Below are 16475 nucleotides of genomic sequence, written 5' to 3'. Positions count from 1 at the left end.
TTGCCTCCTACATAACCACTACTAGGGACCAACCAGGAACCTGGGCCTGTGCTTTGACCAGGTTGCAACATCTTGGTGCATGATATGATGCTCAACCAATTGAGTCACACCAGCCAGGGCAGAACTCACATCCTTGATAACAGCTTAGGAAAAAGCTGTATAAATGATTTGTATAACTAGTTACTCATAGAATCTTACCACCCAGAAATGACCATGATTAATAATTTGGAATTCACCCAGGTATTTTTTTCACCTATAAGCTCAGGAAGAAAATAACATTACCCCTATCTAGTCCTGAATTAACTTACTGACCTAATTTCTAACAACTTGTAATTTTTTTAAAATTAAAGAATGAAAATTCAAAGACTACATACCTTTATTAGATGTATTAATGTATCCTGGAGCTGAGACTTGCTGAGAATGATGGAAGGCTTTCTCTGATTTTCCGACGTGCCAACAGTCAGAGGCGAAGGGGAGCTTGCTTTCCTCTCCAGGTCTGTAGCCCTGGTCATTGTCTGCTGGAAAACACTCGGGGACAGCAGCACTGAAGACACTACAGCGGTTGTTGCAGGAACCAGCGGGGGACCTACAGCCTGCAGGGGAACAATGGTCATTTCTGTATCAAAGTGCAGAAGCCAGCAGCCAGGCTCAAAATAAGCAACACCTGATAACCCGATAAGCAGAAGGAGACTGGAACAGAGTCCAACGCTAACAATTTGGAGTTCAGAGAAGCATTCAGTAGAAGCATCCCAGGTTTGGAACTTAATAAACTGTCACTTGGGGCCAATTCTCTTGGGGTTCTCTCTAGCACAAAGAGGAAGGAGCGTGTTCTTTGTAACATTTGTGCCCTAAATGCATTTGCTGCCACTCTTCCTGTTGCTGTGGGAGTGCAGCCATCAATCTGAATGCCTCCTTTCAAGGGCAGCGTATGTAAGTGCACGCTCTCAATTACCTGGCAGTATCGAATTTTAGGGCCCGGGGCTCCATTGAGTTCTAGTGTGTGTGCTCTACAACTGGAAGTTCTTTCTCTCCCAGTGAATGAGGATAAGGTTTTGCATGTGTAAGCATGACTCTGGATGAAGGCTGTGTAGTGCTATCGGTCCAAAGTTGAAAGCGCCTTATCCAGAGGTGTGCTGCCAGGACCTTGCGCCTCTGCAGACTCAACAGCAACAACATGCTTGGGCTGCCCCAGCTCTTACAAAAGCCACAGGTTTCAGTTTTTTCCTCAGAGACACAGTTAAGGCTTTGCACACACCTCCTTGTTGAGTGAAGAGGGTCAGAATCTGTCTTGAAGCTCTCATCCTGTTGCACCATCAGCTGCATTGTCATGTTCCTGTCAGCCTCTTCGCTCAGGAATCTAGGACTAGTTGCTAATGTTTCCTATTGCTAACCTACATTTTTCCTCAGTAACTAGGAAATCCTTAATGAAATGTGCTACATCTGTTCATCTCTCTCTTTAAACATTGGTCTGTGCAGCAAAACCAGAATCCTGAAACTGCCAAAGGCGTTATCCAGTGCCATCCTGGTAAGAGCTCCCATTTTCAAAAGAACATAGTATGTTTAAGTTATGCTGGGTGCGGCCCTAGAAAGTTTGGCTCAGTGGACAGAGCGTCGGCCTGTGGCCCTAAGGGTCCCAGGTTCGATTCTGGCCAAGAACATATACCTTGGTTGCAGGCTCCTCCCTGACCCAGGCCCTGTTCAGGGCCTGTGCAGGAGGCAATAAATCAGTGCGTTTCTTTCACAGCAATATTTCTGTCTTTCCCTCTCTAAAAATCAATGGGAAAATATCCTTGGGTGAAAATTAAAAATAAACAAAATGACTGTCTTGCTCTGCTGGTGTGGCTCAGTGATTGAGTGTCAACTTATGAACCAGGAGGTCACGTTTGACTCCAAGTCAGGGCATATGCCCGGGTTGGGAGCTCGATCCCATGTGGGGCATGCAGGAGGCAGCCCATCAATGATTCTCATCTCTGATTCTCATCTCGTCTCCCTCTCTCCCTCGCCCTTCCTCTCCAAAATCAATAAAAATGTGTACTTAAGAGAAAAAATGAAATGAATTACTGCCTTGCCCGGCCAGTGGTTGAGCATGGACTCATGAACCAAGGGGTCACCAGTTTGATTCCTGATCAGAACACATGCCCAGGCTCAACTCCCAGTGTGGGGCCTGCATGAGGCAGCCAATCAATGCTTCTCTCTCTCTATCCCTCTCCCTCTAAAATCGATAAAAGCATATGGTCTTTCCAATTCCCCCCACTCAGTTCAAGCACCCACCCTCCTGCCAGTACCTGAGGGGGAGCAAGCACCATGTTGCTCAGGGCGGTGGAGGCTCTTGCTGCTGCGGTCTTGGGGGGAGGCTCTATGAAGCTCTCAGGGGTGGCCAGCTGGCCTGCTGCCGGAGGAAAGCTGGGTGCCACGGCGCCCTTCCCAAGCGACTGTGTCTGTATTTGGTCATGCTGTTGGGTCAACCTGAGTTTTTGGAGAAGATCAACACTTGGGACGGTTGTACCAGCAGTGTTTGTCACACTCAGTGGGGCCCTGAAGGGGCTCTGGCTGGCAGTCAGACTGGCATGGCTCAGCTCAGGGACTGACTGACCCAGGAGTGGAGACCGCTGTCTGGATGTGGTCTTCACTGCCTGCATCATGGTGGTGTTTCGGGGTAAGCAGGGGGGGACCTGTACAGTAGGAGCTTCTGCTGGTAGAGTGGGACTGAGCCCAGGGTGCAACAGGATCGCATAGCTTGAGACCTGCTTTTCGCTGGGCTGTGAGATGGAGGTAGGAGTGATTAGCACCGGGGCGCTGACTTCAGGTTGGGCTGAGTGGTGGGCAGCAGGGTGGACACCCAGGTTTTCTGACCGAGGAGTCCCTCCTGACTGCTCAAAGGAAAATGGTAGGAATGAGCTGAGTTCCTTCTGAGGGGCATCTCCTGGCAGCTTCTCCACTTCTTCTGAATCCAGACCCACAACTGTTGGCTGTTCCTTTGGCAAAGAAGTTCCAAATAATTCTTCCACTGTCAGGTGTTTGTGTCCTGATGGAGCAGACTGGAAAACAAATAAAACCACCCAATGAAAGACATCTCTTGCAAACCAGTGTAACTACACTTTTTCATCAGTCAAAAACAGTTTGCAGAAGCAAGGATGGATGGAGTCTGAAAACAAGAAAATTAAGACCGCCAGTGTGGGTCATTTCAACCACTGACCCATGAACCAGGTCACGATTCTATTCTGGGTTAGGGTACATTCCCAAGTTTCAGGCTCGATCCCCAGTAGGGGGTATTTAGGAGGCAGCCAATCATTCTCTATCATCACTGATGTTTCTCTCTCTCTCCCTCTCTGAAATAAAAAAAAATTAAAAAGAAAAGAAAAAAGACTACATGTCTTTTAAAAATCAATTTTTATGTCATAAGAAAAGGAATACCATTTTTATGTTATAAGAAAAGGAACAAACAATAGGACATGGAGAAGCCTCAGCATGAAAAACACCTTCCAAGAATGTCAGGATCCAGGCAGCAATTTTTACCTGCCTGGTGGAACATCAATCAACTTTGGAACTAAAATAACTTGTATTTACATTCGGAATGTTTCTACACTTACACCTAAAAATAGCTATTCCTAATGGTTTAAAACCTACTTCATATTAAAAAATAAAAATATATGGCGAAACTTTGAACCTGGACTACAAAAGAAACAGAAAGTTTCCAGATTTCTCAGTGCTGCCTCCCTGTAACTTCTGCCAGTCCAGAAACAGATTCTAACACGCGTGCATTACTCTGTTAATCTGTAGGGCATTACTATTATTGCTGCCATTTTACAGGTGATGCCCAAGTACAACATAACCAGTCTCTAATATAGTTCTAACTTAGTTCACATTCTTACCATTATGCCACCACACTGAGGTATCAATTAAGCAGACTACAGGTTACCTAACCAACTGAACAGTAATATTAACCCTTGGAAAACAAAGGTGAAGCTAAAGGTTGAAGAACTAAGAGGTGGCTACGGGTCAAGATGTACCAACTAATGGAATAGATAACTGGTGAATCAGTCACAGAGGCCGAACTTTATAAGCAGAGTCTGCTTCTCCACACAAGCTCCCAACAGCTCTACAGTCTCTGTGCCTGAGAGGACCCCATGACAAGAAAAATTGGCTCCTATAGAAACTGGGCTTATTTAGTCATGGACTCCTCTTCCGTGACCCAAGAAAAGGTTAAATCTTCCTCTTTCCTCATGTCTGAATATGCTTCAGGTTTGGATTCTGAGTTTTATAACGCTTCACTTAAATCAAGTGTCAGTCTGACCATTTCCCTTGGGAGATGGAATTCAGTGAACAACATATATGGTACATGGCAAAATTTTAATATACTGTATCAGGTTTTACACTGTTCTTTCCTCACCCCACAGCTCTCTGTTTAGAGAATTTCGTATTTGTTTAGCTCTGTTGTGTCCATGTCAGATTTCCTACCTGGTCAGTAAACTGAGCACACAAGAAGGTATGCATTACTCCCAACATAGGAATAAAAACCAAACCAAACCAAACCAACTAGGAAAACAGTCCCAAAGGAATTCTAATAAATGAATTATGAAACAGGGAATTTAATACTATTAAGGCTTGAGAGCATTCCTTGCTCCTCAGCACTAGATGGCAGTGTTACCAAAGAGATGTACTATTTCCATGTAGGGGCTGATTATGGATTTAATCCATTATCCATTCCTAAAATCACAACACGATAGAACTGGAGATAGATTAGTGGCTGTTTAGGGTTAAGGATGAGGAGGGGGGAGGCAGGAAGTCCAAATGACAGGGAAGTCCATATGATAATAAAAGGGCAACACAAAGAATCCTTGTGGTGATGGACGTTTCTGTATCTTCACGGTGGTGGTAGATACACAAAGCAATAAACTAGATAGAATTGCATGGAACTAAATATGTACACACACACACACACACACACACACACACACACACACAAATGAATACAAATAAAACTGAGAAAATACGAAGAAGATGGTAGACTGTGTCCCATCCTAGTTGTGATAATGGACTATATTCTGCAAGCTGATAACAATGGGGGATGGGGGAGGCTACATGGGATCTTTCTGGATCATTTCTTATAACTACATATGAATCTATAATTACCTCAAAATAAAAAGTTTAATGAAAAAACTATGGGTTTTAGTTGATATTTGTTCATTTATCAAGCCATCAGTTATAAAGAAAACTAACTCAGTCAACAGATGTTTACAATGCTAGATGCTGATAGAATAGATGCTGAACAAGGCAGACCTAACGGCCTGCCCCCATGGAGCTTACATTTTGGTGGGGAGGAGACAATGAATGTATATGAAAACCACAACCATATTAGTAGGATAGAAGTCCTTGGGAGAAAATAGAGCACAGGACAGGGGTAGGGAAGGATTGTTATTTAAAATAGAGAGGTCAGAGAAGGCTTCATCTATATAGAGGATACTTGAGACCTGAAGGAAGAAAGGGAGTAAGCCATACAAAGAAGGAAAGTATTCCAGGCCAAGAGAACAACAAGTGCAAAGGCCTGTCTGAGGCAGGAGCAAGTCTGGCACATTGTGGGAAGGCAAAAGAGCCAGCAAGGCTGGGGTCAAGTGAGCAGGGCAGAGATACATAATGAGACCAGGGTGTGGGGCCAGATCAAATAGGGCCTTGTGGGCCACTGCCACGACCTTGGCTTTTGAGAGAGATGGATACCACTGGAGAGTTTTAAGCAGAGGAGTGCCATGATCTAACTTTTTTGCCAGGATTATGCTGGCAGCTGGGTTAAGAATAGGTAAGAGAGTGACAAGGGCAAAAGCTGGAAACCAGACAGGCTACTATAAAATCCAGATAAAGGACGGTTATGTGGATGAGGGGAAATGACATGAGTGAATATCACTATGCACTGCTCATACGTGCACTGAAGATAAATGACATTTCAAACTTGTACTGCATTAAAGTCCTTACAAATTGCTACTCTGTGTTTTGTTATCTTGGACAAAGCTGGGGCTTTAGCTGTACACACCTTATCTTGTAACCCGGATGGCGTCTCTTCTAGAGTCTCGGTGCTTCCCAGATTGGAGAGCTGAGTGCTTGGCTGTAGCCCAGGACTGGAGATATTCGAGTCGCCCATTTGATTCTTAAATTAAAAGGAAAAGTATATCATGTGAAAAAGTGTGCTATTATTTGGCTCACACAATAGTAATAGAGGTTATCAGATGTGCTATTTTAAAAAACAAGCACAAAAAACACATACCAAACAAATGTTTTGCTTTGGATTCTCATGTAACTTATACAATTTCTAGCAAGTTGAGCACTTCAGTTTAGACAATAAGGTTGGCAACAACTGTTATTTTTATAACTCTCTTAAGAAAAAACCAATGGCTTTATTTCATCATATATTTTATTTTTAGTTAAAAAACATTTCCCCCAATTTTACTGAGAAATATAATAATTGACATATATCATTGTGTAAGTTTAAGGCATACAACATGATGGCTTGATTTACACATAATGTGAAGTGATCATCACAACAGGTTTAGCTAACATCCACCTTCTCATATAAGTACAATAGAAAGAAAAGAAAAGGTCTTTTTTGCTTTATTTTTAATATATGGTAAAAATTAAACTTCTTGTTCATATAAGACAACAGAAGAAAAATATACGGCTATTAACACCACAATTCTTTTTTTTTTTAATATAATATATTTTATTGATTTTTCACAGAGAGGAAGGGAGAGGGAGAGAGAGCTAGAAACATAGATGAGAGAGATACATCGACCAGCTGCCTCCTGCACACCCCCAACTGGGGATGTGCCTGCAACCAATGTACATCACCTTGACTGGAATTGAACCCAGGACCCTTAGTTCCGCAGGCCGATGTTCTATCCACTGAGCCAAACCAGTTTCAGCTTTTTTTTTTTTTTTTTTAAGTTGTCATTCTATCAAATGAAATCTCACAGGGATTCCCTATGTAATTACTATCATAAAAATGTATTGTCCTGCCAGGCAGGGGTGGCTCAGTGGTTGAGTGTCAACCTATGAACAAGGAGGCCATAGCTCGATCCCCCAGTGCAAAGCATGTAGGAAGGAGCGATCAATGATTTTTTTTCTCATCACTGATGCTTCTATCTCTTTTTCCCCTTCCCTTCCTCTCTGGGGAAAAGTAAATAAATAAATAAATAATTAAATATGCAAAATATTGTTCTTTGGGGGGAAAAACAGGTTACAAAAGTTAATAAAAACTACTTTTAAAATTAGTTAATACGTCGGGACCGGTTTGGCTCAGTGGATAGAGCGTCGCTCTGCGGACTGAAAGGTCCTGGGTTCGATTCCGGTCAAGAGCATGTACCTTGGTTGCGGGCACATCCCCAGTAGAGGGTGTGCAACAGGCAGCTGATCGATGATTCTCTCTCATCGATGTTTCTAACTCTCTATCCCTCTCTCTTCCTCTCTGTGAAAAATCAATAAAATATATTAAAAAAAAATAATAATAAAATTAGTTAATAAAGCTAGAATACACAAATATACCACACACACTGGGGCATATTTATATATATTTCTGGAAGGATAAACAAGGCATTAACAGTGGTTATTTTTAAATGATGAAATTATAATTTTTTAAAAATATATTTTTATTGATTTCGAAGAGGAAGGGAGAGGGAGAGAGAGATAGAAACATCCATGAGAGAGAGAATCATGGATCAGTTGCCTCCTGCAAGTCCCCTACAGGGCATCGGGCTCACTACCCGGGCATGTGCCCTTGAGCAGAATCGAACCTGGGACCTGCCAGTTCGAAGGCTGATGCTCTATCCACTGGGCCAAACTGGCTAGGGTTATAATTTTTTTCTTTTATTGTAACTTGTAAATATAAAAGTTTCTGTAATTAATATGTACTGCTAATAACAAGAAAAATAATGATGCTCCTATTTTTTCAAGAACAAAAAAGTTTGGACTTAAAAGACATTTGCATTTCAATTAAAACAAAATAAACAAATAACCTCTGCCAAAATACAGGATTACAAATCCAGACTAGGAGCAACCCAGATTGGGCCAAATGTACAGACTGATTTCAGCTATCTTTTTTTACATTAAAAGTAGAAAAGTTGATTAAAACTAACTATAGAACTTGAGGAGAAAATGTTTATTTTAAAGAGTCTCTATTATAAATACCTCACTAAAAAGTCTGAAATTGCTGAAACTGGTTTGGCTCAGTGAATAGAACCTCGGCCTGTGGACTGAAGGGTCCCACATTCGATTCCGGTCAAGGGCATGTACACTGGTTGAGGGCACATCCCCAGTAGGGGGTGTGCAGGAACAGCTGATTGATGTTCCTCTCTCATCCAAGTTTCTAATTCTCTACCCCTCTCCCTTCCTCTCTATAAAAAATCAATAAAATATATATATTAAAAAAATAAAAAGTTTTTTTTTTTTAAAGTCTGAAATTTCATTCACTGTATTATATACACCGAACAGGAGAGATTTAGAATTGGGATTAAATTCTATCACTGAGGCCTAGCTTGTACTCCTGCCCTTGTTTGTGACAATCTTCCAAGTCTCTCCTTAAAGATAAATAAAGGGGCCATCTGGAACCATGTGGCAGCTGAGGGGAACCCATCCAAACACTAAGATATGAATTCAGAGGTCACTGCTAACACCAACTCCATTTGGTTAGATGATAGGTCAAATACAGACAAAAACCAAAACTGTCATTAATGGAAGCTCTACCTATTTGTAGGCATTTTAAAAAACAGAACATATTAAAAAGTAAATATTAAAGTTTTAACTAAATACCCAAAGATTTAGTTTTAATCTAATCATAGACAACATTTTACGTCTTTCATACCATGGAAGAATTTTCTTACAACAGTAATTTCTGTTCTCCCCACAATCCTAAAAGCCCTCTATAAAAACAGAACAAGGCATCTATGTAGATAACATAGACCTCATTAAGGATATGAAAGGAAATTTGGGGGATATAAGATAACTTAAAAGTTTAGAAAATGGCTCTAGAAATTTATTCTCCATCCAGTTTCCTAAGAATCACTGAATTCATTTAGAGAAGACTGCCTTTCCTATATTAATCTTCACAGATGTATAGGTTCCTCCTAATTCTCTCTGAGACATTGAGGAGTTTGGTACAACTTGAAACTTCTCATGGGCTCGAATGTATAGTTTTCTACCCAGGAAGGGGGACTTTCTTTGGTGCTGAATGCTGGTTTGTTGTAGTTTATGGTGGAAACTACTGCCTCCCAGAGCACTGTTCCTTGACCTCTAGATTCTCAAAGGTTAGTATGTGAAAGATGGTGCTATCGTCAAATCAACTTGGAAACTGGTGTCACGGCTTTACTTATTGCAAAGACCTCTCAGAGTCTTGAGTACTTAAGAGCCCTATAAAAAAGAGCCATGCTAACCATGTTTTTAACTCACTGGAACAATTGGAACCTCTCCTCAAGGAATGCCTGTTAAGACGTAGAGGCCAGTGTTAAGAGTAGAACTGGGAAATATAGTTTAGACAGTGCTTTTTACATTTTGTTCCCTGATCTTTTGGTGAGGATTAAACAAGAAATGAGAAAAAGTGCTTAACTCAATGTTAGTAGAATAAGGTGACAATTATAATTCTGCTGAAACCAAGTGGAAGCCTTTAGTATCACTCCTTACAGCGCGGGGCTTTTAAATGCTGATGTCAAGAGTTCCAAAGCTACAAGGTCTGAGGACCTCGGGGGAAATGTCTACTGCTTGGTACAACACGGACAGCTCATAAATAAGTACTGAATAAACTAACCAATGCCTACAGCTTGTACTTCATTCAAGTTTGGGAAGAAAATGTTATCAGTTAACTTTTAAACTAAAATACAAAACACAAAGAAAAAAATTCTAGAAAAGCTTCTCAATTTGGGTAAAATTCCAAATGATACTTAATGAAGGCAGCGCACTTGCTACCAATAACAGACTGAATAAACATACATTCCCAAGACCTAGCAGAGGCTGCAGAGGTGAAGACGAGGCATGAAGCTTTTCCAGAAATACCTGTTGCAGCTAACTTCTGCATTCTGCAGTCACTTTCTCCCATAGTAATTTTACAGGAATAGGCCGAAACCGGTTTGGCTCAGTGGTAGAGCGTCAGTCTGCGGACTGAAAGGTCCCAGGTTCTATTCCGGTTAAGGGCATGTATAGTGGTTGCCGGCACATCCCCGGTAGAGGGTGTGCAAGAGGCAGCTGGTCGATGTTTCTCTCTCATCGACGTTTCTAGCTCTCTATCTCTCTCCCTTCCTCTCTGTAAGAAATCAATAAAATATATAAAAAAATTTTTTTTACAGGAATAGGGAGAAAATTCTCAATTTTCATGCCAATTCAAAGACTATAAGGTAAGCAAATTTATTATCTCTTAGGCTTAAAACTAAAAGACAGGTTTTCTTTTTGAATTATTTCTGCTGGCCCTGGAGGTGACTTCCCCAGTCCATGAGCCGCCTGCAAGTCTCCTCCCCTTTGGTCCTCCCAGGAGCATGCGGCCTCACCCTCTCATACTCATCCTTGGCTCGGCTGAGCATCTCCAAGATGTCAATGGGCCTGTGGTCATTGCAGCCATTGGCCTGGCTGGGGCTCTGCTTATCCCGCGCAGCTTGCTGGGAGCGCCGTGTCTCCTCTTCTACCACCCTACAAGATGAGAATCAGGCTTTAGAAACACCTGTTAAAACACATTCTGACCCAAGAACTCTTCTGGGTCATTTTCCAAGAGTACAGGGAAAATGTCCCCATCACAATGTCCTCACAATACAAAACAAAACAGAGCCTTGGTTACCTCACCCTGGAATATATGACTGACCAATTCATCATTTTATTTATGGTACAGCATTGCCAACCAATATATTTCACTGTGAGGAGGAAAAAATACAGAATTCCATACCAGCATTGTTAAAAATAGGTACATTAAAATTCTATGCAGAGCATTTGAGATCTTGCTCCCTGGCATATATTGTCAGTCTGGTTCAAATAAACTCATATACATATTCTCCACAGGTTTGGATAGTTCTTACATCAACTCAGATTAACAGGAGGAAATCAGATTTAATACATATGCATGGGGGGATTCACATAAGCATGACGAATTCTAAAAATAGTAGGCAAAATGGGGTAGATATGTCATTTTGGCCTAAATAGAAGGAAGTAAAGGTCTGGGACTTCAAAGGAAAGTAAGGCAATTCACAGGGAAATGAGTTAATGTTTAATAAATAAATATTTGCTGGGCCCTCTAAAGACAATGAGTTCCAAGAAGGACTTTGATCAAATAGGTTTTGCTATTTGTCTGCCCCAACCAGTTCACAGACTGCAGTCATCTATGGTGACAGTTCCTTGCAGAGCAGGCCTTCTATCTTAAATTCTTTTAGGCAATTTGTGGGAAGGAAGGCCAAAGCTTCTAAGTCTACTGTTCCTTAAAACAGTTATCATGCCGAAGTAATACATTCTGCAGTGGCAAATTTTGCTTCCCTATCTGCAAAAACAAATTTTTAACTCCAAAGCACAGAAAGTATGAAGGTGTGTGGGAGGAAGAGACTTTCCTCTGCCCTCAGAATTCTTTGGCTCCAATAATAAAGACCTGAGACCGATCAACAACAGAAAGTCAGCAAATTTAATTACATGTATCATGTATAGGAGCCCTGCACACACGAGAAAGTCAGAGATCCTACATACATGAGAGGTTCAAGAATAGAAAGTTAAAAATTAAACACATATAGCATTCGGAGCTAAGGATGAGGTAAAGTGCGCTGGGGCTTCAAAGGGTCACTGCAGGGCAGTAAAAAGAGCAAATGTTTAGTAATTAGAAGTTTGCCCTGCCCGATGGGGGGGAAAAGCTCTGCTAAATTATCTCTCTCTTTTTTTAAGTATCTTAAAATCAGTCAACTAAATGGTAAAGAAATCTGAAAATGGATAATGCTACCAAGACAATTTGTATTTTGAGAATAAACAGAAAGTTAGAAGGAAATACATAATTAGAGGGAGATTGGTACACTTTAGTAACAAAGCGAAGTAGGGAGAAAAGTAATTTTTAGAAGGAAATACATAATTAGAGGGAGATTAGTACACTCTAGTAACAAAGGGAAGTAAGGAGAAAAGTAATTTTTCATCTCTCCTATGCCATTAATAAATCTGTGTAGTAATATACTTACTCAGACATGAGTTTCGCTATTCGGTGACAGTCATTCTTGTCATAAAACCAGATACTGTATATTGACACTTGAAAAACAAAGAAAAGAAAAAAAGAGGAAATGAGGTTTCAACATATATGTAAGTAACACAGTATTACCATGGAATGCCACAACGTTTTTCATCAAATTCTCAACTTGTTAAAGGTTCCTCTAAATGTTTAATAAAAATAGAATAGGTAAACTATTCAAATGAAAAGTGCAAAACCTGCAGGGTAGCTCAGTTGGTTCGAGTGTTGTCCCAATACACCAAGATTTCAGGTTTGATTCCTGGTCAGGGCACATACACGAAGTAGCCAATGAATGCAAAAATAAGTGGAACAAAAATTGATGTTCCTCTCTCTCTCTCTTCCCACTCTTCCTCTCTCTAAAAAATTAATCAAGAAAAAACCCCTGCAAAAATAGTTTTTGCTGTGACATATATTCTGTATTTTCAGTTGCAAAGACAAAGGCTTTAGTGTTCAGTTAGCCGGTAAACTTGGTTTTCAATAATTAAGACCCTTTTTTCTATTTGGAATGTATCTTGTCAATATTGATTCTTAGTTTAATTGTTGTCACTTATAATACATAAAATAATTCATTTAACAATTAATGGCATTTCAGGCACAATGAGATCTGATGATAATATCTAAAACCATCTATTAAGGTAATTGTATTTCTCTACAAGACTTCATGGTCAATCACAACTTTCAAAATTCCCTTTTAAATGAAAAAAAAATTAACTGGATTCACTGTAGAGTGAATTAAAACATTATCGATATACAGAGAGAGTGAATGGCATCATTTTAATGAATTAAGAGTACAAATGGGAATTTTTCCCTACCCTTTTCACAAGGGGCTTCTTTAGCAGGGAAACCCCCCAGTTACACTAAAACTGTCCTAAATTGTCCGGCCCCAGGTCTGGCTATGTGTCCTGTAGGTGACTGCATGCTACCATGAGGCAGCTGAGGCTGCTGTTGTAATCCACTTTCGTAGTCCCTCTTCTGTTCACAGAACTTTAAAACACTACTGATGCTTCAAACAGAATCACATCCAATGAATAAGTAATTTTGAAATATTTTACATGATATAAATCCATAGATTAAATTTAGCTTTGACAGCCCAATAGAGGAGCACAGAAACAGCCTTGTCATAGAGGAGATAATTACTAAGTATTATCTATGTTTTTAGAAGCTAAAGACTGCTCCAACATAGAGTAAATCAGAGTGGGCTTTGAAAAGACTCCATATATGGCAATTACAGGCACCTGCCTTTCTTTAAATATGTCTCCTCCAATTTTGGCTAAAGAACATCCAAACTACAAATGATTCTAGTTTTCCTCTAATGCATACCCCCGTACAACTGATAGTGATGAGAAAAAGTTTATGGTATGCAATACATCAGGCTCAAAGAGGAACTCTTTTTGAGTGTGTGTTTTTTAGTTAAGCGGAGGCATTTAAATATGTTTTCATAGGAGACTGTAAACCAAAACCTTAGGAAAGAATTCCATATTAATAATCAAAATAAATCCATCAGAGCTGTCAGCTTAAGACAAATCTTCACTTAGGCCTCCCCTTTTCCTTTGAAGAAATACACTATAATTTAGAAATAAGACCCATGCCTTCCGCTCTTGTACATTATCAAGTAAACTGCCAGAAAGAGCCAAACACTTTCAAAGGCATGTTTGCTGAAGAAATAAAGATAAGGAGCCGTAACGATAGCTTAATGGGTAAGGGATAACAGTCACACTTGATTCTGCCAAAAGCAGACCTGTAGAGGTTCAGACAAGCATCCAAGAATCAGTTCTGTCTGCCAATGTATCAACTCAGTGCATGCAACTAGCAAGAAGGTCCAAAGACCTGCCACTAAGCCTGTCACTGTCACTAGTGAGGCAAGACAGACAAGTTGGCCAGATAGCTAACACTGTCTCCAAACCAAAGCTGAGTATTCTTCCAAGAGAAGTTACACTGTAAGGCCCAATATATTCTGTCAACAATATATATTGGGCCTGAAACCACTGAAATAATATCCCTTGATTAACTATATCAGAGGATTTAGGGATTTGGCAATATACCGTATTTTTTCGGACCATAAGATGCACTTTTTTCCCCCCAGAAGTGGGGGGAAAAAGTCCCTGCGTCTTATGGTCCAAATATAGCCTACACATATACTTTAAAAAAAAAGTTTTTTTACTTGCCCGGCTCTGTGTGGTCTCTGTGTGCTTGCCCGGCTCTAAAATGGTTCTAAATGCTGCTGTTTATTTTACAGGGTTGATTACATGTGTTTATGACTGTGATGTTGGGTTTTAATGCACATAAAATATTTTAGGACACTATTTGTTTCAGAATCTTTTTTTCTTCATTTCCCTTCTCTAAAAACTGGTGTGTCTTATGGTCCGAAAAATACGGTAGTACTACTTTTCTATGGCAAATAATAATGGCAGGCTGTATTATATATGGCTTTTCTCAAGATAAGAGCAAACTAATTATTGAAACTAATTATTGTCCCAGGTAAGTTATGCTGCACAGGCAAATCACTGAAGAGTTAGGAAGTGTGACAGGACCTTTAGCTTGTTCTTCCATGAAAAATAGCAAGATACAGAAAAAATATCCAAAGTTAAATGTTTCCTTTTCTTTTGAAAGTGTGAAAAATAAAACTGACAAAGATGAAAAGTATCTAGATTATTTAATATTGAGAATATTTTAAAAGCTGAGGGGCAAGAGGTTTCAATTTTCGAGAGCCTGTTTAAAGATCCAGAAGCCCAGTGTGATTTCACGTGATCCTTCACTCTGCTGCTCATCTGGAGTGTTATATGGCATACACAAGGTAAAAAAAAAAAAAAAAAAAATTCCAAATTAATTTGGAGCCTTTATAAAATCTCTTTAGACTTCTAGCGATCCTGTGAAATGTCACAAAAACAGAGCTGAGAATCACTCTCATGTTGTCGTTTTGATTCATTTATTATTTAGTTTTTACCTATTCTAAAAGGATTTGAGGAGGCTGGAGATTTTCTCAGTATGGTGCCAAGCAGAAAAAGGGATTTGATAAAGCTTTTTGGCAAAGGAGTTCAGAGTAACAAAATTTCTAAAGATGATACTGACCAAAACCCCTACAAGGAAACAAGAAAAGGGACTCTGAACACAGCCAGACCATTTACTCGACATACGACCTTTCTGATTATAAAAACAGTGTAAGATTGGGACACAAGCCTGCCCTGGTGAGTGAAACATCAAATGCCACTACCTTGACAGACCATTTAAGACAAGAATAAGCCTGGTGGTTCCACATCAACATCAAAAGGTTGGAAAGAAAGGCTCTGAGGTAAGGTAAGAACACACACATACGGGAGACTGGCAGGTGGCAAGCAGGCAGGCAAGGAGGGGCCGTATATCTATACTAATTAAAGGCTGTGGTCACCACACCCTCACGCCATGATACCTTCACACCATAACAATCCATCACCAGGAAGCTGCGTGCACAGAAGGAGCACCCGGGTGGGCAGGGACTTGAAGCTGCATGTGCAGCGTGGAGGCAGGTCCCAGCGGCTCTGGCCTAACTCTTTGAGAGCAATCCATTGAGGAGCCCTGGATGTGTGGGCAGGGCCTACCTCTTTGGGGAGATTGATCACAGGGCTCCTGCACTGTGAGAGGGCACAGGCCAGGCTGGGGACCCCCTGCCTGTCAAGTGCATGAATTTCGTGCACTGTGCTTTTAGTCTATCTATTCGATATAAGAAAGGCTGGTAGGTATTCTTCAATGACCTTAGTAGCTTACTCCTTTTGGCCAAAATAACACTCATTTAAAAAAAAACAACCCAAAACACAATGCCGAAACCGGTTTGGCTCAGTGGATAGAGCGTCGGCCTGCGGACTGAAAGGTCCTGGGTTCGATTCCAGTCAAGGGCATGTACCTTGGTTGGGGAACATCCCAATTAGGGGGTGCGCAAGAGGCAGCTGATCGATGATTCTCTCTCATCGATGTTTCTAACTCTCTATCCCTTTCTCTTCCTCTCTGTAAAATATCAATAAAAAAATAAAAATAAAAAAACACAAACACAAAACACTGAATACTAAGATGGTGAAGATAGAGCCCAGTTTAAAATATTTAAATTGCAAATAAATATTCATTGAACACTGATTAACGACTTGGGCCGGGTAATTTAAAATGCTATTCTGCAAACTCTTTGGTTTATTATTTTGAAATTTGGTACCCCTCTCTAAATCAAATCAAGTAAAAAAATATTTACCAGCAATATTGCTTCTACAGTACCTGTTAATATAAACTCAGTATAGGA

General features: G+C 40.4%; 1 protein-coding gene across 3 annotated transcripts in view; it reads right to left on the bottom strand.

The window, feature by feature from the left end:
• The window catches only part of DCP1A (decapping mRNA 1A), a 37343-nt gene that overhangs the window by 3879 nt on the left and 16989 nt on the right, over window positions 1-16475 (bottom strand). For 2 of the 3 annotated variants that reach the window (XM_036430861.2, XM_036430862.2), the window contains 5 exons: window positions 12168-12234; window positions 10518-10656; window positions 6026-6139; window positions 2286-3038; window positions 375-593 (listed from right to left, as the gene is read on the bottom strand). In XM_036430861.2, the coding sequence (XP_036286754.1) occupies window positions 375-593; window positions 2286-3038; window positions 6026-6139; window positions 10518-10656; window positions 12168-12234 (1292 nt within the window). The remainder of the gene's footprint in view (window positions 1-374; window positions 594-2285; window positions 3039-6025; window positions 6140-10517; window positions 10657-12167; window positions 12235-16475) is intronic. The other variant, XM_036430863.2, reaches the window with a different exon arrangement.

The sequence above is a fragment of the Pipistrellus kuhlii genome, unplaced genomic scaffold (assembly GCF_014108245.1).
Source record: "Pipistrellus kuhlii isolate mPipKuh1 unplaced genomic scaffold, mPipKuh1.p scaffold_m20_p_11, whole genome shotgun sequence".
Lineage (NCBI taxonomy): Eukaryota > Metazoa > Chordata > Mammalia > Chiroptera > Vespertilionidae > Pipistrellus > Pipistrellus kuhlii.
Note: the sequence above shows the minus strand (reverse complement) of the source record. Positions and strands in the feature narration are given on the sequence as shown.